This window comes from Peromyscus maniculatus, chromosome 7, assembly GCF_049852395.1.
Source record: "Peromyscus maniculatus bairdii isolate BWxNUB_F1_BW_parent chromosome 7, HU_Pman_BW_mat_3.1, whole genome shotgun sequence".
NCBI classification, from domain to species: Eukaryota; Metazoa; Chordata; class Mammalia; order Rodentia; family Cricetidae; genus Peromyscus; species Peromyscus maniculatus.
The window spans coordinates 117,001,431-117,022,219 of NC_134858.1; the positions used below are offsets into that span (position 1 = coordinate 117,001,431).

The 20,789-nt window shown below is 44.0% G+C and overlaps 1 protein-coding gene across 2 annotated transcripts in view; it reads right to left on the reverse strand.

Moving 5' to 3' along the window:
* The window catches only part of Oxsr1 (oxidative stress responsive kinase 1), a 92,696-nt gene extending 77,980 nt beyond the window's left edge, over window positions 1-14,716 (reverse strand). Inside the window, exon 1 of one of the 2 annotated variants that reach the window (XM_076577332.1) lies at window positions 14,351-14,716. Coding sequence is in view for 1 of the 2 variants with exons in the window: in XM_042282034.2 (XP_042137968.1) it covers window positions 14,351-14,420 (70 nt within the window). In the remaining variant the exon portion in view is untranslated. The remainder of the gene's footprint in view (window positions 1-14,350) is intronic. The other variant, XM_042282034.2, reaches the window with a different exon arrangement.
* Between the last annotated feature and the right edge of the window lie 6,073 nt (window positions 14,717-20,789).

Below are 20,789 nucleotides of genomic sequence, written 5' to 3' on the forward strand. Positions count from 1 at the left end.
CTAGGATAAATATGGCCCTAGGTTCAATCCTCAGCACAACACAAACAAGAGCTGAGAGTAGTTGCTAGGAAGGCTGAGATAGAAAAACCATGAGTTCAAGGATAGCCTGGGATACATCAAATGATCCTACCTCAGAAAATAAAATATAAGGTGTCAATAGGAAAATATGAAGAAAATATTGTAATGCTCCTGCATTGTTAGTAGAATTACAAAATGGCACAGACACTTAGGAAAGTCTGCCGATCTCCTCAAAATGTTAGTTTCCATCTGATCTCCCATTCCAACAAACAAGACTTACTTTACAACTCAGAAGACTCAGCTGCTTTCTTCAACTACCTGAAGCCAACAGGACACACCTGATTTCCATACCTTCCTCAGAAGAAACTGCAGATGCTTTTTTGTGTGTTTAACTTACAAGAAGAGATTATCAGATGCCTTTGTGTTACCTTCTCTTTAGTGGTTTATCTAAGCATCTGTCTAATAAAATATAAAATGAAATAAAACTATCCCAACAGACTACCACTGGAGTGCTCTGCAATTAGCTTTTTAAAAGGCTGAACATCTTTTATGAGGCCATTGAGTACAACAAGTTAGGTGCAGTGATTTACACTCACTTCTATGAACAAAACCATACAGAAGACTCCCCACTCTTGCTATCAGAGAAACCACTGTGTGATGCTTGGGAACAGGTCACTAAAGGAGGCTGACTGTCCAGAAATGTTCAAGTCACAGAAGACACAATGACTCTTTTATATCATCACTTTGTTTAATTAAACAATCTCACATCTATATTGTGTGCTCCTAGTGATCAAGTTAATTCTCCAAGTGTGTTCTCGAGTGGTATTCTAATCTATCACTGTATAATTTAAACTGATTAACCATAAACAAAACCTGAAATGCTACCCTGAACTATATTAACATTATGTCTACATATGCCACTCATAGGACATCTGAGAGGATGTCTGCAACCAGGGAATAATACTGAACCCTACAATGATATTTTTCTCTTACATATAATTATGGTCAAGTTTAATCTCAATTAGGCACAATAAAATGCAAAAAAATAACAAATTCAAACAGTAATTATAACAATATAAAATTTCCTGATTTACAATTTTAGAGATGCAATGTCCATTCTCACCATATACCTTAGCAATCCCAATTACCATTATGATTTTATTACTGCTGTTTTGTTTGAGACACTTTCTTACAGCCTAGGCTGGCTTTGAACTCTCTGTAACAGAGGATGAACATGAACTCCTAATCCTCCTGCCTCTACCTCTTCAATACTATATGATTATAGACAGGAGTCACCATGCTCAGCTCTGATTTTTTTTTTTTCTTTTATTATTAAGACCTTTCACCTTGGAGCTGTGTGGGTACACTATTACCTCTAAATACAGCCTTTAAGAGGCAGAAGAATCTTGAATTCAAGGTCAGCCTGTCACACACACACACACACACACACACACACACACACACACACGAATGCAAAAATAAAATAAAAACAAGAAACAAATGCCGCAGATGCAGCCTGTGTGTTCTGCTGTCAGGGAAATCCTCTATGGTTTCTCTCTGGCATGTCTGTGAGAACTGCCAGCACCAATATCTCTTGCACGGGGACCGTCACTAAGGGCTAGCTAACACAGGCGGAGTATAATACCAATGGTGTAGTCAGGAACGCCTGCTGACAGAGAAGGCAGCATGGACATCCTGGACAACCACATCCTGCAGTGAGGACTGCAGCCAGTCTCACGGTGCTACTCACAAGAGCGCACAATTTGAAGCTCGTGAGTTATTTCTGGAATTTTCCAATAAAAAATTTCAGATCTCGCCGGGTGGTGGTGGTGCACGCCTTTAATCCCAGCACTTGGGAGGCAGAGCCAGGCGGATCTCTGTGAGTTCGAGGCCAGCCTGGGCTACCAAGTGAGTCCCAGGAAAGGCGCAAAACTACACAGAGAAACCCTGTCTCGAAAAATAAAAAAAAAAAAATTTCAGATCTCAGCCAGGCATGGTGGCACTCAATCACAGCACTCAGGAGGCAGAGGCAGGTGGATCTCTGTGAGTTGGAGGCCAATCTGTTCCACAGAGTGAGTTCCAGGACAGCCAGGGCTACAGAGAGAAACCCTGTCTCAAACAAACAAACAAACAAACAAACAAACAGAGTCAGTGAGTGAATAATTAATTTTTTTATTTCAGATCTCAGGTGACAATAGGTAACTAAACCTGAGAAATAAAAGGCATAGATAGGGGACTACTATACAGACAATAAAATGGTTTTAACTTAGTTCTTATTTCCTTAACACACGAGTTTATTAGCTAAAAATGAACTAACAACGAAATACATCAGCTATAGCTGTTGATCTAGAATTATCTTTTTATTACATTCATTGTGTGTGTGTGTGTGTGTGTGTGTGTGTGTGTGTGTGTGTGGTGTGTATTTCAGGACTGTAGAGAGACTGGAATATTGCAGACCCAGAAGCTAATTTCCTTATCCTGAGCAGTTCTGGCCCTCTAGAACAGCCAATTCTTTGCCTACCTCAGTCTGAACTAACATCTTGAGACAAGATTACTTGAGTAATCTATTAATTTAGCAGACCAATCCACCAATCCAAAAGTTAAGAATGTGATCAAACAGTCCTGGGCCTATAGGAAAGCTCCCCCCATCTTCTTCTGTACCTGCCTCTCTGATATACCTACCAAGATGTTTTAAACTTGCCTTGATTTACAACTTTCTTCTGTAAAACCATGAAAGTACTTCCACATTGAAACATAGATTTTGGAGTAACCTAAATATGTGTTCCCAGGCAACAGTTACTCAAAATGGCTCCAGAATAAACTCTCTGATTCCCTTTAAGATGAGAGGTTGTGGGTTTTGTGTCAACAGTTGTCAGGCTTGGCAGCAAGCTCCTTTACCCATTGATCCATTTCACTGGCCTTAAAATGTTTTTGTCACTCCAAGTTTAATTCAATGAATAAGTTTCTATAAACAATTTATCAATTAAGCTCTGGTATGATTCAATAAACAGCCAAAGACAAATGGCTGGAATTTTACCATTTGATGGTAAGAGACCTGCAGCTTCAGTTCTTCTAACAAGCACTTCTAACAATCCATATTTATAGGATTTCCCCAAAACAAAAGTTCAAACATCTCTAAGTTCTAACACAAAGCACTATGGTAATACAGTAAACAAACATTCAATACTACTAATTCAGACTAGCTGACAATGTTCCTTCGTTAGAAAAACAATTACGACATAGAAAACAGCAATTAATAACAAATATAATAGGAAAGGATATCCAAAAACCATTCATAATTATTAACTTGTCTCTAATATTTTGCAAGAACATAGCAACAGGGGGATTAGAGACAAACTGTAAAGGTCTCTTTGAAGCAGAACCTTAATGCATGAGTGTTCCTTTAAACCACAAGTTTATTCACAGGATTCACCACGGTGTTGTCTTAGCATAAACAAAATAAGTGCACGACACAGGGCAAGACTGCCATTACTTACTTAGTGTAACAGCTGAAACAACTAGCCAGTGTAAACACACAGGCATCGGATAAGAAGCACCCTCACAAGTGCTTTCCAAGTATGGAAGCAACTGCCTTACTAGTCACTGTTCACAGATTTCCCTGTGTGCATCCTCCGGCCCAGACTTTTATCCTTATCTCCTCCACCATCTGCCCTGGTTTACTTCTGCAACTTCAGTGTTAGTATATACATCACACATCAAACATTAATTTACAAAGCGAAGACGAGCTGTCTCAAAAAACTTTTCAAAATAAAAAAATCAATTGAAGACACACGGTGAGGAAGGGAAGGGGAGAGGACAGTGGAAGTCTTGCAAAAGCAGAGAAGATGTATGAAAGGAGGACCAGCACCAGCAAAGAGGAAGGGGCAGATGAGGCTGAGGAGCGTAAGTGGTGGTGTAATGAGAACGGCCCCATATTCACATATTTGAATACTCGGTGCCCAGTTGCTGGAACTGTTTTGGAAGGGTTAGGAGGTGTGGCCTTGTTAGAGGAGGTGTCACTGGGTGTGGGCTTTAGGTTTCAACACCCACAGCATCTCAGTTTGGTGGTTGTCATCTCAAGATGTAAACTCACAGCTACTGATTCAGCACCATGCCTGCTGCCTGCTGCCAAACTCCCTGCCAGGATGGTTATGGACTCTAATCCTCTGGAACCGAGAGCCCCCAAATTAAATGCCTTTTTTGTTTGTTTGTTTGTTTGTGTTTTTCAAGTCAGGGTTTCTCTGTGTAGCCCTGGCTGTCCTGGAACTTGCTCTATAGACCAGGATGGTCTCAAACTCACAGAAATTTGCCTATCTCTGCCTCCCAAGTGCTAGGATTAAAGGCATGTGCCACTACCGCCAAGCTTAAATGCTTTCTTTTATAAGTCACCTTGGTCATGGTCTTTTGTCACAGCAACAGAAAAGTAAGACAGAAGTAGAAAATGATGAATAAGAATAAAGTATAATTTTCTATGTATGAAAAATGCCATAATAAACCTCATCACTTTAAGTGCTAATTTAAAAATTAGTTTAAAAATAGAAGCTGGGCAGTGGGCAAAGGTACTTTTGACCACACCTGAGTTCAATCGCTAGGGATCACATGAGAGAACAAGAGAAGCACCTCCTGAAAGTTGTTCTCTGACCTCCAACACACACACATACACACGCACACGCACACACACACACACACACACACACACACACACACACGCATGCAAAGAAAGAGAAATAAATGTATTTCTCTAACAAAATTTGTCCAGCTATCACTATTAAGAGATATATGGTCCATTGGGCCGTCCGTGATGACGCACGCCTTTAATCCCACCATTTGGGAAGCAGGGGCATGAGGGTCTCTGAGAGTTCGAGGCCACCCTGATCTACAGAGTGAGTTCTAGGACAGCCTGGCAGCCAGGGCTGTTACACAGAGAAGCCCTGTCTTTAAACACACACACACACACACACACACACACACACACACACACACACACACACACAAACAAACAAACAACAAAAACTTCATACAGCAGCCCAAGTTTAAAAATGCAAGGCAGTTCAAGTTAAACCAATGTTCAGAACCTTGAGATAACTTTTGATCTTTCTCAAAGCCAAGGTCAGGCTTACAAGACAGCTCAATGGGTAGAGTACCTTGCCACTAAGTCTGACAACTTCAGTTCAATTTCCAGAACATACAAAGTGGATTTCTCAGTTACTTTTCTGTTGCTGTGATAAAACACCACAACCAAGGCAACTTATAAAACAAAACCAGCATTTCTGGAGGAGGTGGGAATGGGGGGTGGCTGGGGGTAAGGGGAGGGGGTGGGAGGGGGGAGAATAGGGGAACCCATGGCTGATATGTAGAACTGAATGGTATTGTACAATAATATATATATATATATATATATATATATATATACATACATACATACCAGCATTTATTTGGTTTGCGGTTGCAAAGGGTTAGATAGAGTCCATAATGTCAGAGTGAAGAACAGCTGTGAGCTCACATCTTGATCCACAGCCAAGAGGCAAAGATAGAGAACTGGGAACCTCAAAGCCCATTCCCAGTGACACAAGTCCTCCAGCAAGGCCATCATACCTAATCCTTCCCAAACAGGTCCACTAACTAGGATCAAGTATTAAAATACATGAGCTTATAGGGACCATTTTCATTCAAACCACCACAGTGGAATAAGAGAACTAATTTACACAACCTGTCCTCTGACCTCTACATGCGTGCCCATACACATGTACACACAAAAGCCAAAGCTAAGTTCCTACAGTGACTTGATTCTGACGGCCAAGGCCTCGCCTCCTCCCTACCACACTCTCTTCTGAACCTCTCCCCAGTGTGTTAGTTCACACTGTCAGGCTCTGCTCTTGCCACCCCTACCTACACTTGTACTCCAGAGTCCTGCTCCGTCCTCCTGGAACAAACTCTCTGTCATAAGCACACACCTCCTTCAGGTCTCTCCTCCAATGCCGCCCAGGTGAAGCTTTCCCTAGTCTATTTAAAATCGCACCCCTGCTTCTACTTCTAGTACCTACAGTCTTTCCGCTTTGCCCCACAGCAGAGTCACTAACTCCAGAGAGGAAGGTGTCTGAGTTTGCTCTCCTGCTTTATCTCTGAACCCAGACCAGTGCCTGGTATATAACAGGTGTGCAATAAATGCTTAAAGAAATTAATCAAACAGTAGAATATTCTTCTGGGAAAAGTCCCTGCTTAAGAGAGAACACAAAAATAACCCAGTCTTTATGGCATCACTTCACTGTCATTATCATGAATGCAGACATTAACTGACAACTTAGTATGCTGAGCAATTTCTTAAATATCTTTTTTTTCATCTAATCATGACAATAATCTCATCAGTTAGCTATTACTGGTCTCACAAAATAATGCAAATAAAAGAGTGTAAGCAAAGTTAAGACTCAGGTTATAGACTAGAGAGATGACTCAGTGGTTAAGAGCACACACCATCTAGAACTCCAGTTCCAAGAGATCTGACAAACTCTCATGGCCTCCTTGGTCACCAGGCACACACATGGTGCACAGATATACACACAAAATACATATACATATAAAATAATATACATTTATATTATATTAATATTATTTTATATACATATAAAATAATAACAATAACTTTTTTTCTTTTTGGTTTTTTGAGACAGTTTCTCTGTGTAACTTTGCACCTTTCCTGGATCTCGCTCTGTAGACTAGGCTGGCCTCGAACTCACAAAGATCCGCCTGCCTCTGCCTCCTGAGTGCTGGGATTAAAGGCGTGCGCCACCACCGCTCAGCAATAAAAAAAATTTTAGGGGCTGGAGAGATGGCTCAGAGGTTAAGAACACTGGCTGTTCTTCCAAAGGTCCTGAGTTCAATTCCCAGCACCCACATGGTGGCTCACAACCATCTGTAATGAGATCTAGCTCCCTCTTCTGGCCTGCAGGGATACATGCAGACAGAATACTGGATACATAATAAATAAATAAATCTAAAAAAAAAAAAAAAAAAAAAGAATTTGTACTGTATCAAGCTGACAGTAGAGAAAATAAATAAATAAAAATGAAAAAATTTAAAAAAAAAATTTTAATAAAAAAATAAATAAACACTTAGGATATCCAATTTGTGCAAAGCAAAGCAGGACTTAAGAGACTGGACCTACATGGTGTTCAATACTATGCTCTTAACTGGTAGGTAATTAGCTCTTAAAATTAACACTAACATTTATTAATTGCTCACTATGCATCAGGTTAAATTATTTACTTGTAATGTCTTGTTTAACTATTTTAATTTTCACTGTTTAATTAAATTTAATTAACTATGGACTGGACAGATGGCCCAGCAGTTAAGAGCACTGATTACTCATCCAGAGGACCCAGGTTCAATTCCCAACACCGACATGGCAGCTCACAACTGTTTGTAACTCCAAGATGTGACACCCTCACATAGACATACATGCAGGCAAAACACCAATGCACATAAAATAACTAATTTTTTCAAAATGTAATTAACTATTTAATTCTTTATCAAGAGAATCTTGCGTATGATTCACCTAGTTTTGACAAAAACAAAACAGTAGCTTTATTCACAACTTTCTCTATTTTACTGAAGTAATAATGTACTACCCAGTTAAAAAAAAAGCTTCATTCCCCAGTCCCCCTTGCAATGACCAAATTACATAGTTCAAAACAATGAAATAGAAGAAGTCAATGATAAGACATCCAGGACAGAAAAGCTCCTTGAAGGGGTGCTACCTCAGCTGCCATGTCTGTCTTTCTGCCCCATTCTTCCTGACTAGATGTGAGCATGAAGCTGGAGGGGGAATAAACACCACGCCCTCATGAGTGAGTCACGGCTAAGTTGTGATGGCATGGAAACCAAGGACCTCAGATACAACGTCTGCACGCTAGCCGCCTCAGTCTTTCCTATACAGGAGGGGAAGGACTGTATTCAACTACTGTTACGTGCAGACAAATGCAACTTCTGGTTTAACCCTATGAAGTTGAGGATCTCATGATGACCTCACTGAAAATGTCACCCTGCTCTCCTAAGTAAACAGAAAGCACAGCACTATAGACAGAACATTAGTCTTTCACAATTATGGAGGGGTGCTTTAGAATCTACATTTGGAAATCAAGTCTCAAAACTAGTCTAAAGTTTTCCAGTTTTTAAACTTAGTCTGAAGTAACTGGTCATTACTGAGACTTTTCGATGACAATAAAAGCCAGGTGGCACAGTCCTTCTTTGCCAAGGTGGTTTCTGCCAGGCTAGCTTTTGTCCCTATCACCATAATGTAGTGTTAACAACACCATAGTGGCAAGGCCTCATCTACCAAGTCTTGAATGAGACCTCAAAGGGAGAAGGGGCATGCAGAGATGTTCCAATAAGCTTATAAACAGATTCAAAATTCAAATCACGGGCCTCGATAAATGGCCCCGTGGGCAGAGTGACTGATGCAAACGTGAAGAAGACCTGAGTTGTTCAGTTACTAGCCCCTGGGTAAACGCTGGGGATGTGTCTGTAACCCCCGTACAGGGTGGAGTGTGGGGATGCAGAGACATAACAAAATGGGGAGCCACAGAAGATACCCCATGTCCACCTCTGGCCTCCACACAAGGGGTGCACACAACCATACACACAGATGTACACAGACCACCAAGAACCCTCCCACACACAAATTTTTTTTAAAGATTTTAAATCACATAGAATTTCATGTTTCATAACAAAATCAGAATCTGAGAAATATAAGACAAAGTGCCAGGCATAGCGGTGCAAGCCTTTTAACACAGGACTGAAAGGCAGACACAGGTGGATCTCTGTGTTTGAGTCTACCCTGGTCTACACAGTGAGTTCCAGGATAGCCAAGGCTATGTAGAGACTCTGTTACAAAAAAAGAAAGACAGGGGCTAGAGAGATGGCTCAGCGGTTAAGAGCACTGGCTGCTCTTCCAGAGGTCCTGAGTTCAATTCCCAGCAACCACATGGTGGCTCCCAACCATCTGTAATGAGATCTGGTGCCCTCTTCTGGCCTGCAGGCAGAACACTGCATACATAATAAATAAAAATCTTTAAAAAAAAAAAAAAAGAAAAAGAAAAGACAGACAGACAAACAGAAGGAAAGAAAATAGACAATAACAACTACTTTAGGGAGAACTTAATACAAGCTGGGACAGGGGCAGGAGAGATTGCTCAGTGGTTAGGAGCACTGGCTGCTCTCTCTTCAAGAGGACCTGGGTTCAATTCCCAGCACCCACAAGGCAGCTCACAACTGTCTGTAACTCCAGTTCCAGGGGATCCGACATCCTCACACAGACATACATGCAGACAAAACACCAATACACATTAAAAAACAGAACAAAACCCAACTGCACAGAATGTGTCCACAATGGTAAATTTATTAAGTAGTAAAGACAAAATTAGTCAGTCTAATCCCAAATTTCTTATTTTTAAAACTCTCTCCACTCATATCAAATATAGTATAACCATGCTGAGACTCTTTTTTTAAACATTCTATTTTTATTTGTGTGCACACACACAGAGACCAAAATAAGGTATCAGATCCCCTGTAGGTGGAGTTACAGGCAGTTGTGAGCTACGAAACATGGGTTCTGGGAATTGAACCTAGGTCGCCTGGAATAATAGTAGGTGCTCTGAACTGCTGAGCCATCTCTCCAGCCACAATATGCTGAAAATTTCTAATGTAAGACTAGACTAGAGATGAGCTCAAAGTTACTAAAATGAATGATTAACTGAGCGAGTACTAACTCCTACAAATAATCATATAGAAAATTGTTAAAGCCTGCCAAAACATATTTAAGATGATAAAATTCCTTAAGTCTTTTGATTTCCAACCTGTATGGTGAACATGTCCCCAAGGCAGTTTTTTGTTATTTTACCATAAAGGAGAACAAGGGGCCAATGAAACAAAACAGCCCAAAGGGTAAGGAACCTGACAGCCTAAGTCCAGTCCCCAGAACCAACATGGTAGAGGGGAGAGAAGACTCCTAAAAGCTGCTCTCTCATCTTCTGTCTCAATGTCTTTAAACAAAACAAGGTAGTTTCCCTTATCTGTCATAATACAAAACCTCAAAATGTATCACAGAGTTAGATGTAACCATACTTAAAGAAAATAGCAAGCCCCCACCATTTGGGAAGCAGATGCAGGAGGATCTCTGTGAGTTTGGGGCCAGCCTGGTCTACAGAGTGAGTTCCAGGACAGGATCCAAAGCTACACAGAGAAACTCTGTCTTGAAAAAAAACCAAAAATATAACAAAAAATCTCTATGATGTTGGGTAAAGATGTCTTGGGTGTAAAACTTTTAGCCAAGTGTGGTGGCTCAAGCCTATAATCGCAGCCCTCAGGAGGCAGAAGCAGAATTACTTCAAGTCCCAAGCCAGCTAGAACTACATAGCTAGACCATGTCTTAAAATAAATTAATAAAAAAATTTAATCAAAATTTCTCTTAGAGCCAGGTGGTGGCACATCTTTAATCCCAGCAGACGCATGAAGATCTCTGAGTTTGAGGCCAGCCTAGTCTACACAGGGAGTTCCACGACACCTAGAGCTACATGGTGATATCCTATCTCAGGAAAAAAGAGAAAGAAAGGGAGGAAGGGAGGGAGGGAGGGAGGGAGGCAGGGAGGGAGGGAGGGAGGGAGAGAGGCAGGCAGGCAGGCAGGCAGGCAGGCAGGCAGACAGACAGACAGAGAAAATTGCCATCAATCCAAGACCAGCCTGGGCTCCCAAGGAGAGCCTTTTCTCAAAAAAGTTCCAAAGCACAACCCAAGTAAGAGAATTAAAGATATGTGTGTGAAAGCCTAATAAGCAAGCACATAAAAAGATCTTCACCATCATTAGGCCTTGGAGAAATGCAGTAAGACACCACTGCAAATCTACTAGAATGGCAATAACCAAAGAGACAGGACTAGCCATGTAGTTCAGCAGCAAGCATATGTTTAGCATGTGAGAGGCCCTGGGCTCGCACCCTTAAACACACATATGCATTCACACATACAAAAAAGACCAACTGCAAATTGCTAAGTTGTATAGAAATGGGAATTCTCACACAATCCAGTAGAATGTAAAATGGTATGAGTACTCTGACAAACCATTTTGGCAGTTTACAGACAGAAAGTTACTATTATGACCTTGCGATTCTACTGAGCTGGTGGTACAAAAAAAAAAAACCATTTTCCAAGAAGACTGGATGTGAATACTAATGGCTTTATTCTGAACAGCCACGGGACAGAAACAAGCCAATGCCCATCACTGGTGTCCGATAAAAAGGAACTACGTATAACCGTTACTTCGTGCTATGGGACATGGGTGAACCTCAGCAAACACCAAGGAATACACATTATATGACTACTCTCATATGAAATGTCCAGACAGAAAAGAAAGTTTGGGTTGCCTGGGGCTGGGGTGGAACGGGGAGGTACTGCGAATGGACGTGAGGCATCATTCTGGAATGAGAGAAATGTTCTAAAACCGGATTGTGGTGATGACTGAACAACTCCGCAAATCCACTAGAATATTACTAACTGGACACTTTAACCAAGTTTATTTCATGGGATGTAAATTATACCTGCACCAACATTTTTAGGAAAGTAAAAACAGTGTGCTGTGTGACAGAAGCCAGGCAGCAAAGGTCACATTATTATATTATTATATGATCCATAAAAGACAAACCTATAGACAAAAATAAACTTGTGGCTGCATGGACTGGGAGCAGGACGTACAAAGGAATCTCACAGGGATGATGGGAATAGTCTAAACTGGATGATGTGATGTTTTAAAGGAAACTTAGAAAACTCACCCCCAAAAAAGAAATCACTAAATAAAATGACTGAAATTCATGGTATTAAATCATACTTAATACAGTTTATTTTAAGCTTTATTTTAATTTTTTATCTATGTGTATATGTTCGTATCTGTGTTTTCAAATGTCATGTATATGCCGGTGCCTGAGGCCAGAAGAGGTCATCAGATCTCCTGGAGTTTCTATTTCAGCAGCTGTGAGCACCTGATACAGGTGCAGGACCCAAACTCAGGTCCTCTGGAGAGCAGTAAGGCTCCTAACCACTAAGCCATCTGTCTCCCCAGAGATGACCAAATCACACTGGTATTCTTAACCTTTGATGAACCTGAGATCACTTTGTGACCAGAGTGAGAATCCACTCTTGGAAAACTAACAGACTCCCTTCTTACTGCCCACTCAGACATCCTGTTCTAAAGTTCTGACTATACAAAATTAATGTCACTAAATCTCCATAGCCCTTGCAAGTCTCAAAGTTTGTAGCTGAACAACAGAAGCATCAAGAATGACTCCAACCACTCCTACTGTTAGGCTGTGGAGAACTAGGAAGGATGTACACCCGACCAGAAAGAAACGCAGTGTTATTCTTCCAGAACAATACTAGGGACTCTTTTTATTTTTCTGACATCATTCTGGAATCTCCCATTTAAACCCTTCCTTCAACATGAAATTTAAGGTCCCAAACAAGAGAGATGTAGCTAGTTTAACCAGTACGCGTTAAAGAGCCGACACACAGCAAGGACAGACCTACGGAGTGACTAAGACCAGACATCCTTATGCACTGTTACATTTATATGTAAGGACAGACCTACGGAGTGACTAAGACCAGACATCCTTTATGCACTGTTACACTTCCATGAGGGGTCAGGGGTGCCAATGACCAGGCTTGGCAGCAGTCTCCTCTACCCACGGAGCCATCTTACTGGCCAGCTGATGTCTTTTAGAGAAAACTTAGCCCATGTTGCTGGAAAACAGGAAGCCAATGAAGTATAAAAATGAAATTTAGAGAAACGGAGGCAGGAGGGCAAAGAGGTCAAGACCAGCCTCAGCTACACAGCAAATCTGCTGCCAGGCTGCACTGCCTGACAAGCTGAGTGTGGATCCCATGTAAAGCTTCAGGCCCAGTAATCCTGTAGAGCTTGTAATCCCGTGCTGGAGGCAGAGACAGGACTCTGGAGTCTTCCTACTAACCAGTCAGCCAAATGGTGAGTTCCAGGCCAACTAATGAGACTGATTGAACAGAAGGTGGGAAGTAAGCAAGGGAGTCTATCCTCCACTGCGAGCAAGCACCCCCTAAAATGAAATCTAGTGGGCTGCTTTTTATTTTATTTTTGTTTTGTTTTGTTTTGTTTTTCGAGACAGGTTTTCTCTGTGTAGTTTTGGTGCCTGTCCTGGAACTCACTCTGTAGACCAGGTTGGCCTCGAACTCAAGAGATCCGCCTGCCTCTGCCTCCCGAGTGCTGGGATTAAAGGCCTGCACCAGGCTGGGGTTCCTTTTTTTTTTAAACACAAGCAGTGCAATAAACCCTGGCACCTTTAAGGAAGTTATGGGATCTTAAGCCGGTCTCTTGTAAAATTACTTTTAAGGCAGGATGCTGGCAGTGTAGACAATCTTCCCACACTCAGGAGTCTCAGGTTGAAGCCAACCCTTTTGATGTCTACGGCCACTGCGCTCCTGCTGCGCCACCGACTCTCCCCAATCCCTGCCCCTAAACAGCTCCTCCAGCACTATGCACCTCTGAGAAGGAAAATCCATGTCTGGTGTCAGCTAACTGGTATTCTCAGATCCTATTCAGGTACACTCAACACACGGTACCCAGGCTTAGGGATCACGCCATGGTTCCTGGTTGAACCCTCCAAGGACACTTAAAACTCCAAAATCCTTCCAAGGTCCCCGAGATCCATGTATGCCCTCTTTCTGGTCCTAAAACTCATCGAGCACTTTCTCTCTCCTCAGAGTCTTCCCCAACGGGGGAAGGAGGGCGATCTTCCCTCAACTCACAACTCACTTCGGGGCTCAACTTAAAACAGGTCTTCACCTCAGAAAAACAGTCTTCCTTGAAATCACCTGACTCGTCCAAATCATTCCTTATTATAACTAATCTCGCTCCTTGCCTTCCTGACACCTCCCAAGAGCCGCTACAGTTTTCATTCTTCCTAGTCAACGTCCGCCTCCTCGACCAGAGAAGTCAGTTGTACAGAGCCGAGCGGGGTCTGTCCTGCTCAACACCGGGTACCTCAGCCGCACCCCTGCAAACCAGCACTTCGTCCACACTTGAAGCAGTCGTCGCGCGGGTGCAGGAATGGACCTACGTGCCTGTAGCCCACGATCCCACGACCCCCAGTGCCGCCTCGACCAGGCCTGCCACCCATCCGCATGCCTTTCTGCACAGGACACATCTGTCCCAGGTACGCCTCTCCCTGCGGAGGGAGCCCCACCCCGGGCGCACGCCGCGCACCAGTGCCCTGCAAGGCTTGGGCCCACCGAGTCCCCGCGCGTCGCCCCTCGGCTCTCACCGATCACCTCCTGCAGCTCGTAGTCGTCCCTGTTGATGGACCAGGGCAGGGCGCTCGAGTCCTCAGACATGACGGCTGCAGCGGCGGGCACGGCGCTCCCCCACGCACCGAGCTCTCGGGTCAACTCGCCGCACGCCTCCCCACGCCCAGCCGCCGCCCCCCACCAGCCGCCTGGCCCAGCCTTGGAGCGCACGACGCCGGGGCGCGCGGGTCAAGCGCGGCCCCGCGGCGGGGACGCGCGGCTGCGGCCGACCTCGCCTCCCGCGGCTCCGCGTCCCGCAGTCCCTAGCCCGGCCCACGAGCCGGCCTCGGCCTCCGCGGCACCGCGACACCAGCTTCTCCCCGGCCCTGCCCCTCCGTCCCGCCCTCCACCCGAACCCCGAGCACGGGCCAAACTTTCCCTTCTCCCTCCACCTGCCGGCACGTTGCGCGCTGACGTCACCGCGCCGGGGGAGCCCCGCCCCGCCCCGCTGCCTCCAGCCGCCATCTTAGGTGTGGCCGGGCCGGCGGCGAGCGAGGGAGGAGGCGGAGAAGTGGAAGTTGATGGTCAGGGGGAGGAAGTGCTCGGGAAGGGTCCACTGAGGGCGTCTGAAAGCCAAGAGCGAGCAAACTGCCTCAGCACGAGGAGCCACACTAAGCATGGCGGCCGCGGCGTGCCAAGCGGAGGGAGCGGAGCTTCCTGTAGCGGCTGAAGAGCGTTGCGGGCTTCGCTCCTCACTTATTGGTCGGTTTGAGGAAGCACGAGAAGGGCAACTGGTGGGAGTGGACATCAGTCATACGTTAGTCCCGCCCCCAGGCGCCTGACTCGCCGTTCCGCCGGGGAGCCGAGACCTTTCGGGACGCTGGCCTCTGCGTGACGTCACGGCGTCACCGTCACACCGTCGCAACGTGCAGCCGCTCCCCGGGGTGTGGAGAAGCCCCGGGGAGCGGCTGGGTGTGGCTCGCGGACCGCAGCCAACTAGGATAAAAGGTCTTGCGGGCTCCGGTGTGGAACCGGAAGCTCGGCCCGTGAGGACATTTTTTTTTCTTCCTAAGGCGGAAGTTCTCAGCGCCGCCTCCAGGATCCGGGCGGGAGCGAGCTGTGCCTTTTCTCAGCTCCGTGGCTGAAGAGCCAATGGGCACCTGCCTCGGGGACCCTGGTTAGTTGACTCGGCCCAGACACCGCCTTGACTGCTAGGGAGGTTTCTGTCACGCGCCTTGGGGTCATTTCAAGGGCCCTGTCTTTTGCCATCCTCACAGTTCAGTTTTCTCCGCCTTAGAAGATCGCTTTTTGGTAAAATGGGAGGAAAAAAACCCATAAAAGCATAAACCTGGAGAGAGGCGATGCCGACGGGGTCTCAGCCGAACACCTCTCAATGCGGGAAACACTGCCGAGCTCTCCAGGAGGCCCACTGAGCACACCATCGGGCTGATAGGACTTACGGAACGTCACAGGAAGAGTGAGTGGCCCGTGCAGGACTAAAGTGACTTCAGCAAACAGAAAATGGGATGACAGAATACCCCAGCCCAACAGAGTTCAAGGTCTGGCTGTAGAATTGGTTTCCGGCATTACCGGTGGCACATTTACTGCATGTGATAACTCTTACTCGAAGGAGAGTGAAAGAAACATAAAACGAGGAAGTGGGGAGGGTTAGGATTCTCAAGGTTGTAACTATAGAAAGATCAGTAAACCAAAACAATCTGAAACTGTTGGACTGTGTGGACCAAGGACTGACTTGACATTTTTCTTTTCATCACCTTGAAATTAAAGATAGTTAATTCAGGGCTGCCTCTTCTTTTTCCCGTTCCACAAAGAAAAGGAACTAACTACCAATCTCGTGATGAAATTTCAAGATACTGGGTCTAAGTTATTGTTAGCTGTCTTCACTGTACATTCATTAATGTTTTCTTGTTTTCCTCCTCATACATGCGCCTTAGTGGATTAGTCTATAGATCTGGTCATTTTATTTCCCTGGTCCCTGACTTTCTCTCTGTGGCCTGATAGAGGTTACAGTAGCATGATTTTAATGAGGAAGGAAGCAAGGAATTGAGGACTTGAGGCCACAAGGCCACACTTCAGCCTCTAGAGTTATCTTCCATGTGAGTACTGTCTTAACGGTGACCAGAGTGTGCTTAGTTCCTTTTCCTTTTCTTTCTTTTTTGGTGGAGTATGCAGTTTTTGTAGTGAACAGTAGATAGCTTAAGTAAATTAATAGATAAGCAATTATAAATCATAAAATACAATACAGGAAAGGTGAACTGTGATAGCAAATAGTTAGCCCAACTATATAAAGTGTGCTTTAAATAAGGTAGTTTTAAGTATTTCTGAGACTATTAATCAAATTATGGTTTTACTCCACTTACGCTTATGGCCCTCAATTTGGGGAAGAGAAGGAAGGAAATGTAGAATGATCTGGAACCTTGACCCTTCTATCACAAATTCCCCACAGCCCACCCTGGTTTCTCAAGACTATGGCATATTTTCCTTGGGAGGAGAACCTTGTTTTTCCCACGTTCTCAAAACCATGCCTCTGTTACTTTAGATCCCTTCCTCCCAAATCAGGCTCTGAGACAGAATTTGAGTTTATTTAGGGGTGACCTCGAGAGGCACTCAAGAATGGAAGAGCTGAGAAAAGGGGAGGGGATAGTGTGTGGTGATGGGCTTAATTCTGCTGAGTACAGCCGTAGAGACTACAGAACACAGCCAGGTAGTGGGGGTGCACGCCTTTAATCCCAGCACTTAGAGGCCAGCCTGGTCTACAGAGTGAGTTCCAGGACAGCCAAAGATCAGAGAGAGAGGGGGGGGGGGGGAGCGGGCGAGCAAAGACAAGGAAGTGGCTCATTGGGAGAGTTCTCACTAGCCTAGCATTCACGAAGGCCAATCCACAGGAGCATAGGGAGGAGGTGAAAAGAAAGGTGAGCTGTTAACCAGGAGCATCTTAGTCCCTACAGTGTTACCTCCTGTACCCCTCCCCAGCTCAGTGCCTGGCAGAGCATGCTTGTAGGATCAGAGAGAGCACACAGACAGTCACAGATGTGCTTCATGTGCCGACTCTCAGGCCCAAACACTATGACCAGTGTGTGCAAAGCCTCTCCCCCCAGTGTCACTGGACTGAGAAACCAGATGTGAAAGCATAGTCATGCCGTCTCACTCAAGCAGCTGCCTGATTTGAGTTTTGCCATTAGTACCTTTAGGATAGAGAGGAAAAGACATTTCAAGACTAGTGATGTCTTGGGTAATCATTAGCAGGTAATTATGTAGTTACAGTAATTCAAGTTTTATAGGCTTTTTAAATAAAAGACACTGCTTTTGAAGTTTAGAAATTAGTGGGTACCTGCTGTGAGGAACCTGAATTTTTTTTTCCTTCTTCCTTGGCCATATGAAAGATTGAACCTAGGCCTTCACACATCCTAAGCAAGGGCTGAACCACTGAGCTACACCCTGTTGTGGAATATTCCTTTATACTGTGTGAAGATGTGTCACTGTGATTGGTTTAATAAAAACTAAATGGCCAATAGCTAGGCAGGAGGTATAGACAGGACTGCTGAGCAGAGAGCACTCTGGGAAGAAGAAAGAGGGAGTCGCCAGGCAAACAGGAAGCAAGATGGGCAGTACAGGGTAAAGGTAACTGAGCCACATAAAAGAGCATAGCTTTAAAAATATGGGTTAATTTAAGTTTTAAGAACTAGTTAAGGGGCTGGAGAGATGGCTCAGCAGTTAAAAGCACTGGCTGCTCTTCCAGAGGTCCTGAATTTAATTCCCAGCAACCACATGGTGGCTCACAACCATGTCTAGTCGGATTGATGCCCTCTCCTGGCATGAAATTGCACATGCAGACAGAGCACTCACATACGTAAAAAATTTTAATAAGTACTAGTTAGGAACAAGTCTAAACTAAGGCCAAGCATTCAAACTTAATAAGTCTCCATGTCATGATTTGGGAGGGGGGTGGTCCAAAAAAGCCTGTTATATAGCCCCACCCCTCTGGAAAAAAATTTTTTTTTTTTTTTGGTTTTTCGAGACAGGGTTTCCCTGTGTAGCTTTGCGCCTTTCCTGGAACTCACTCTGTAGCCTAGACTGGCCTCGAACTCACAGAGATCTGCCTGCCTCTGCCTCCCGAGTGCTGGGATTAAAGGTGTACACCACCACTACCCAGCCTGAATATATTTTTAAAAACACAATTTTATGTCTCAATCATGAGCTATTTTTTTTTCAATTTCCTATCAGGATCAGGGCCAATTACAGACTGCTAGAATCTATCCCTTTCATGGAGTCCTTATTACATGTCACATGAAATTTAATGTCATTCTTTCCTACAAGAAGGGAAAATCACCATATTGTGGGTCTGAGGCTCCAAAACAACCCAAGCAGACACAAGCGGTCACACAAAGCAAGACTTATCACTGGGCAGCATGGCAGAAACTGACCAGTCAAGGACAACGGTATAGACTCGGGAGCTGACTGCATCCCCAGATGTTCATGTCAGCAAGTATTTAAGCACAAAACTCACAAACACCTGTGCCAAGTTAGTTACATTTTCCACCAATCAAGATTTAAAGATTAGGGGCTTTCCCTATGCATTACATCTTTGTCAATCGACACTAAATGTAAGCTTTTCAGTCTATCCAAATAGATTTATTTGTTCTTTCTGTTATTAGGAACAGCTATATGTTTTAGAGAACTAAAGATGCATAATGGACAGTTTCTATTGTTTAAGGGGAGGAGGTTGGTCAGCTATTGGGAAGTCCCCATCTCCCCCAGGGCCTGGGAACTTGAACTTTGCTTTACCCTACAGGTAAAATAGAGTCTGAGTCCAAATGACAGTACTTAGAACACATGCTTTTGCCTGTTCCCAACAACCATACCACACATAGGTGTGTTTTCTGCTTTGTGTTTGTCATAATACCCTGCAGAGGCACAGGTAGGGTCAGAGTGTTTGATTAACTACATGAACTGTGATTGTAGAGGAATGTTCTTAAGCTAGGAATCTGGAGCCCAGTGAGAAACTGCCATCGGTGAGTCCAGAGCACACAAGTCCAAAGTGACAGACACTTAGGGCGTACAAGGTAGGTGTAAAGGTGATTATAGGAGAGAAATAATCCATGCCCAAAGTGGAGTCTCAGCATCAAACTGGGCTCTGAGCTAGAGAGGAGGGCCAGGTTCTTCCAAGCTTGCACAGTATCAGCTTAATGAGTTCAGGCTAATTGAGCACAAAATGGGGACTACCTGGTCGAGTGCAGGTGGCTGGGTGTCAACATTTCAAACAGAATCTGGTACAGATTCATCGCGTCTTGAAGCCGACTTAGCTTATTCCTCCTTGGGGCCACTCCCACTTTCAGAAATTCACCTCACTGTTCCTTAACCTATATTCATTCTGCTCGAAAACAAATAAATATAAAAATCTACTTCAAACTTGGGCATGGTGACAGATTCTTGTAATCCCAGAACTTGGAAATGGGGGCAAGAGTGTAAGGCCACCCTCCACTATATAAGTGAATTCCTGCTCAACCCTGGCTACATGAGACCATTTCAATAGATAGATAATAAAACAACCTTCATGACGATGCTCACTGTAGCTTCATTCCCATAGCCTCTGCTTCTCTTCCTGCCCCCGAGATTCCTGTCTTGAGTTCCTGCCTTGGCTTCCCTGCATAATAGACTGTACTCTATAAGCCAAATAAACCATCTCCTCCCCAAGTTGCTTTCTGTCTATTTTTTAATCACAGCAGCATATAGCAAGTTCCAGGACAGCCTGGGCTACATGAGACACTGACTTTAAATATCTATATCTATATACATATAGAGATAGATAGATAGATAGATAGATAGATAGATAGATAGATAGATAGATAGATAGATAGATAGATAGAATTTCACCTTTCTCCAAATAAACAGTTTTAAATGAGAGACTACTAAATGCTGGCCAAAATGAAGGACAACAGAAACTCTTATCCTCAGCAAATTGGAATATGAATTGATGGAAGATCTTTGGAAAATAGTTTGATATGACCTGGAAAAGTAAAAAATATGCTTCTGCTAAAACCCCCAAACTCCACTGTATAGTCTACATCCAAGATAAACTCTTGTGCATATATTTTAAGCAACATACCACAGCAGCATTTTAAAGAATGGGGAAGTAAAGGAAACCACAGAAGTAAAATGTGAAAATATTAAGATAGTAGGTACTATATACTACAGCCATATAAAAATAGCTTAAAGGACTCTCAATGAAGGCAGAAACAAAGTAGCAGGATTGGGATGACTTTCAGTAGTGGAACAAGAATGCTTACAACTCCCAGTACCACAAAATAAACAAGCAAACAGAGGAACCTAGGCATGGTGGCACAGCCCTCTTATCCCTGAACTGGGGAGGTAGAGCAGGGACGATCAAGTTCAAGACAATCTGTCTTGAACAAAATGCAGCCATGCATGGTTGCACACACCTTTTGTCCCAGAACT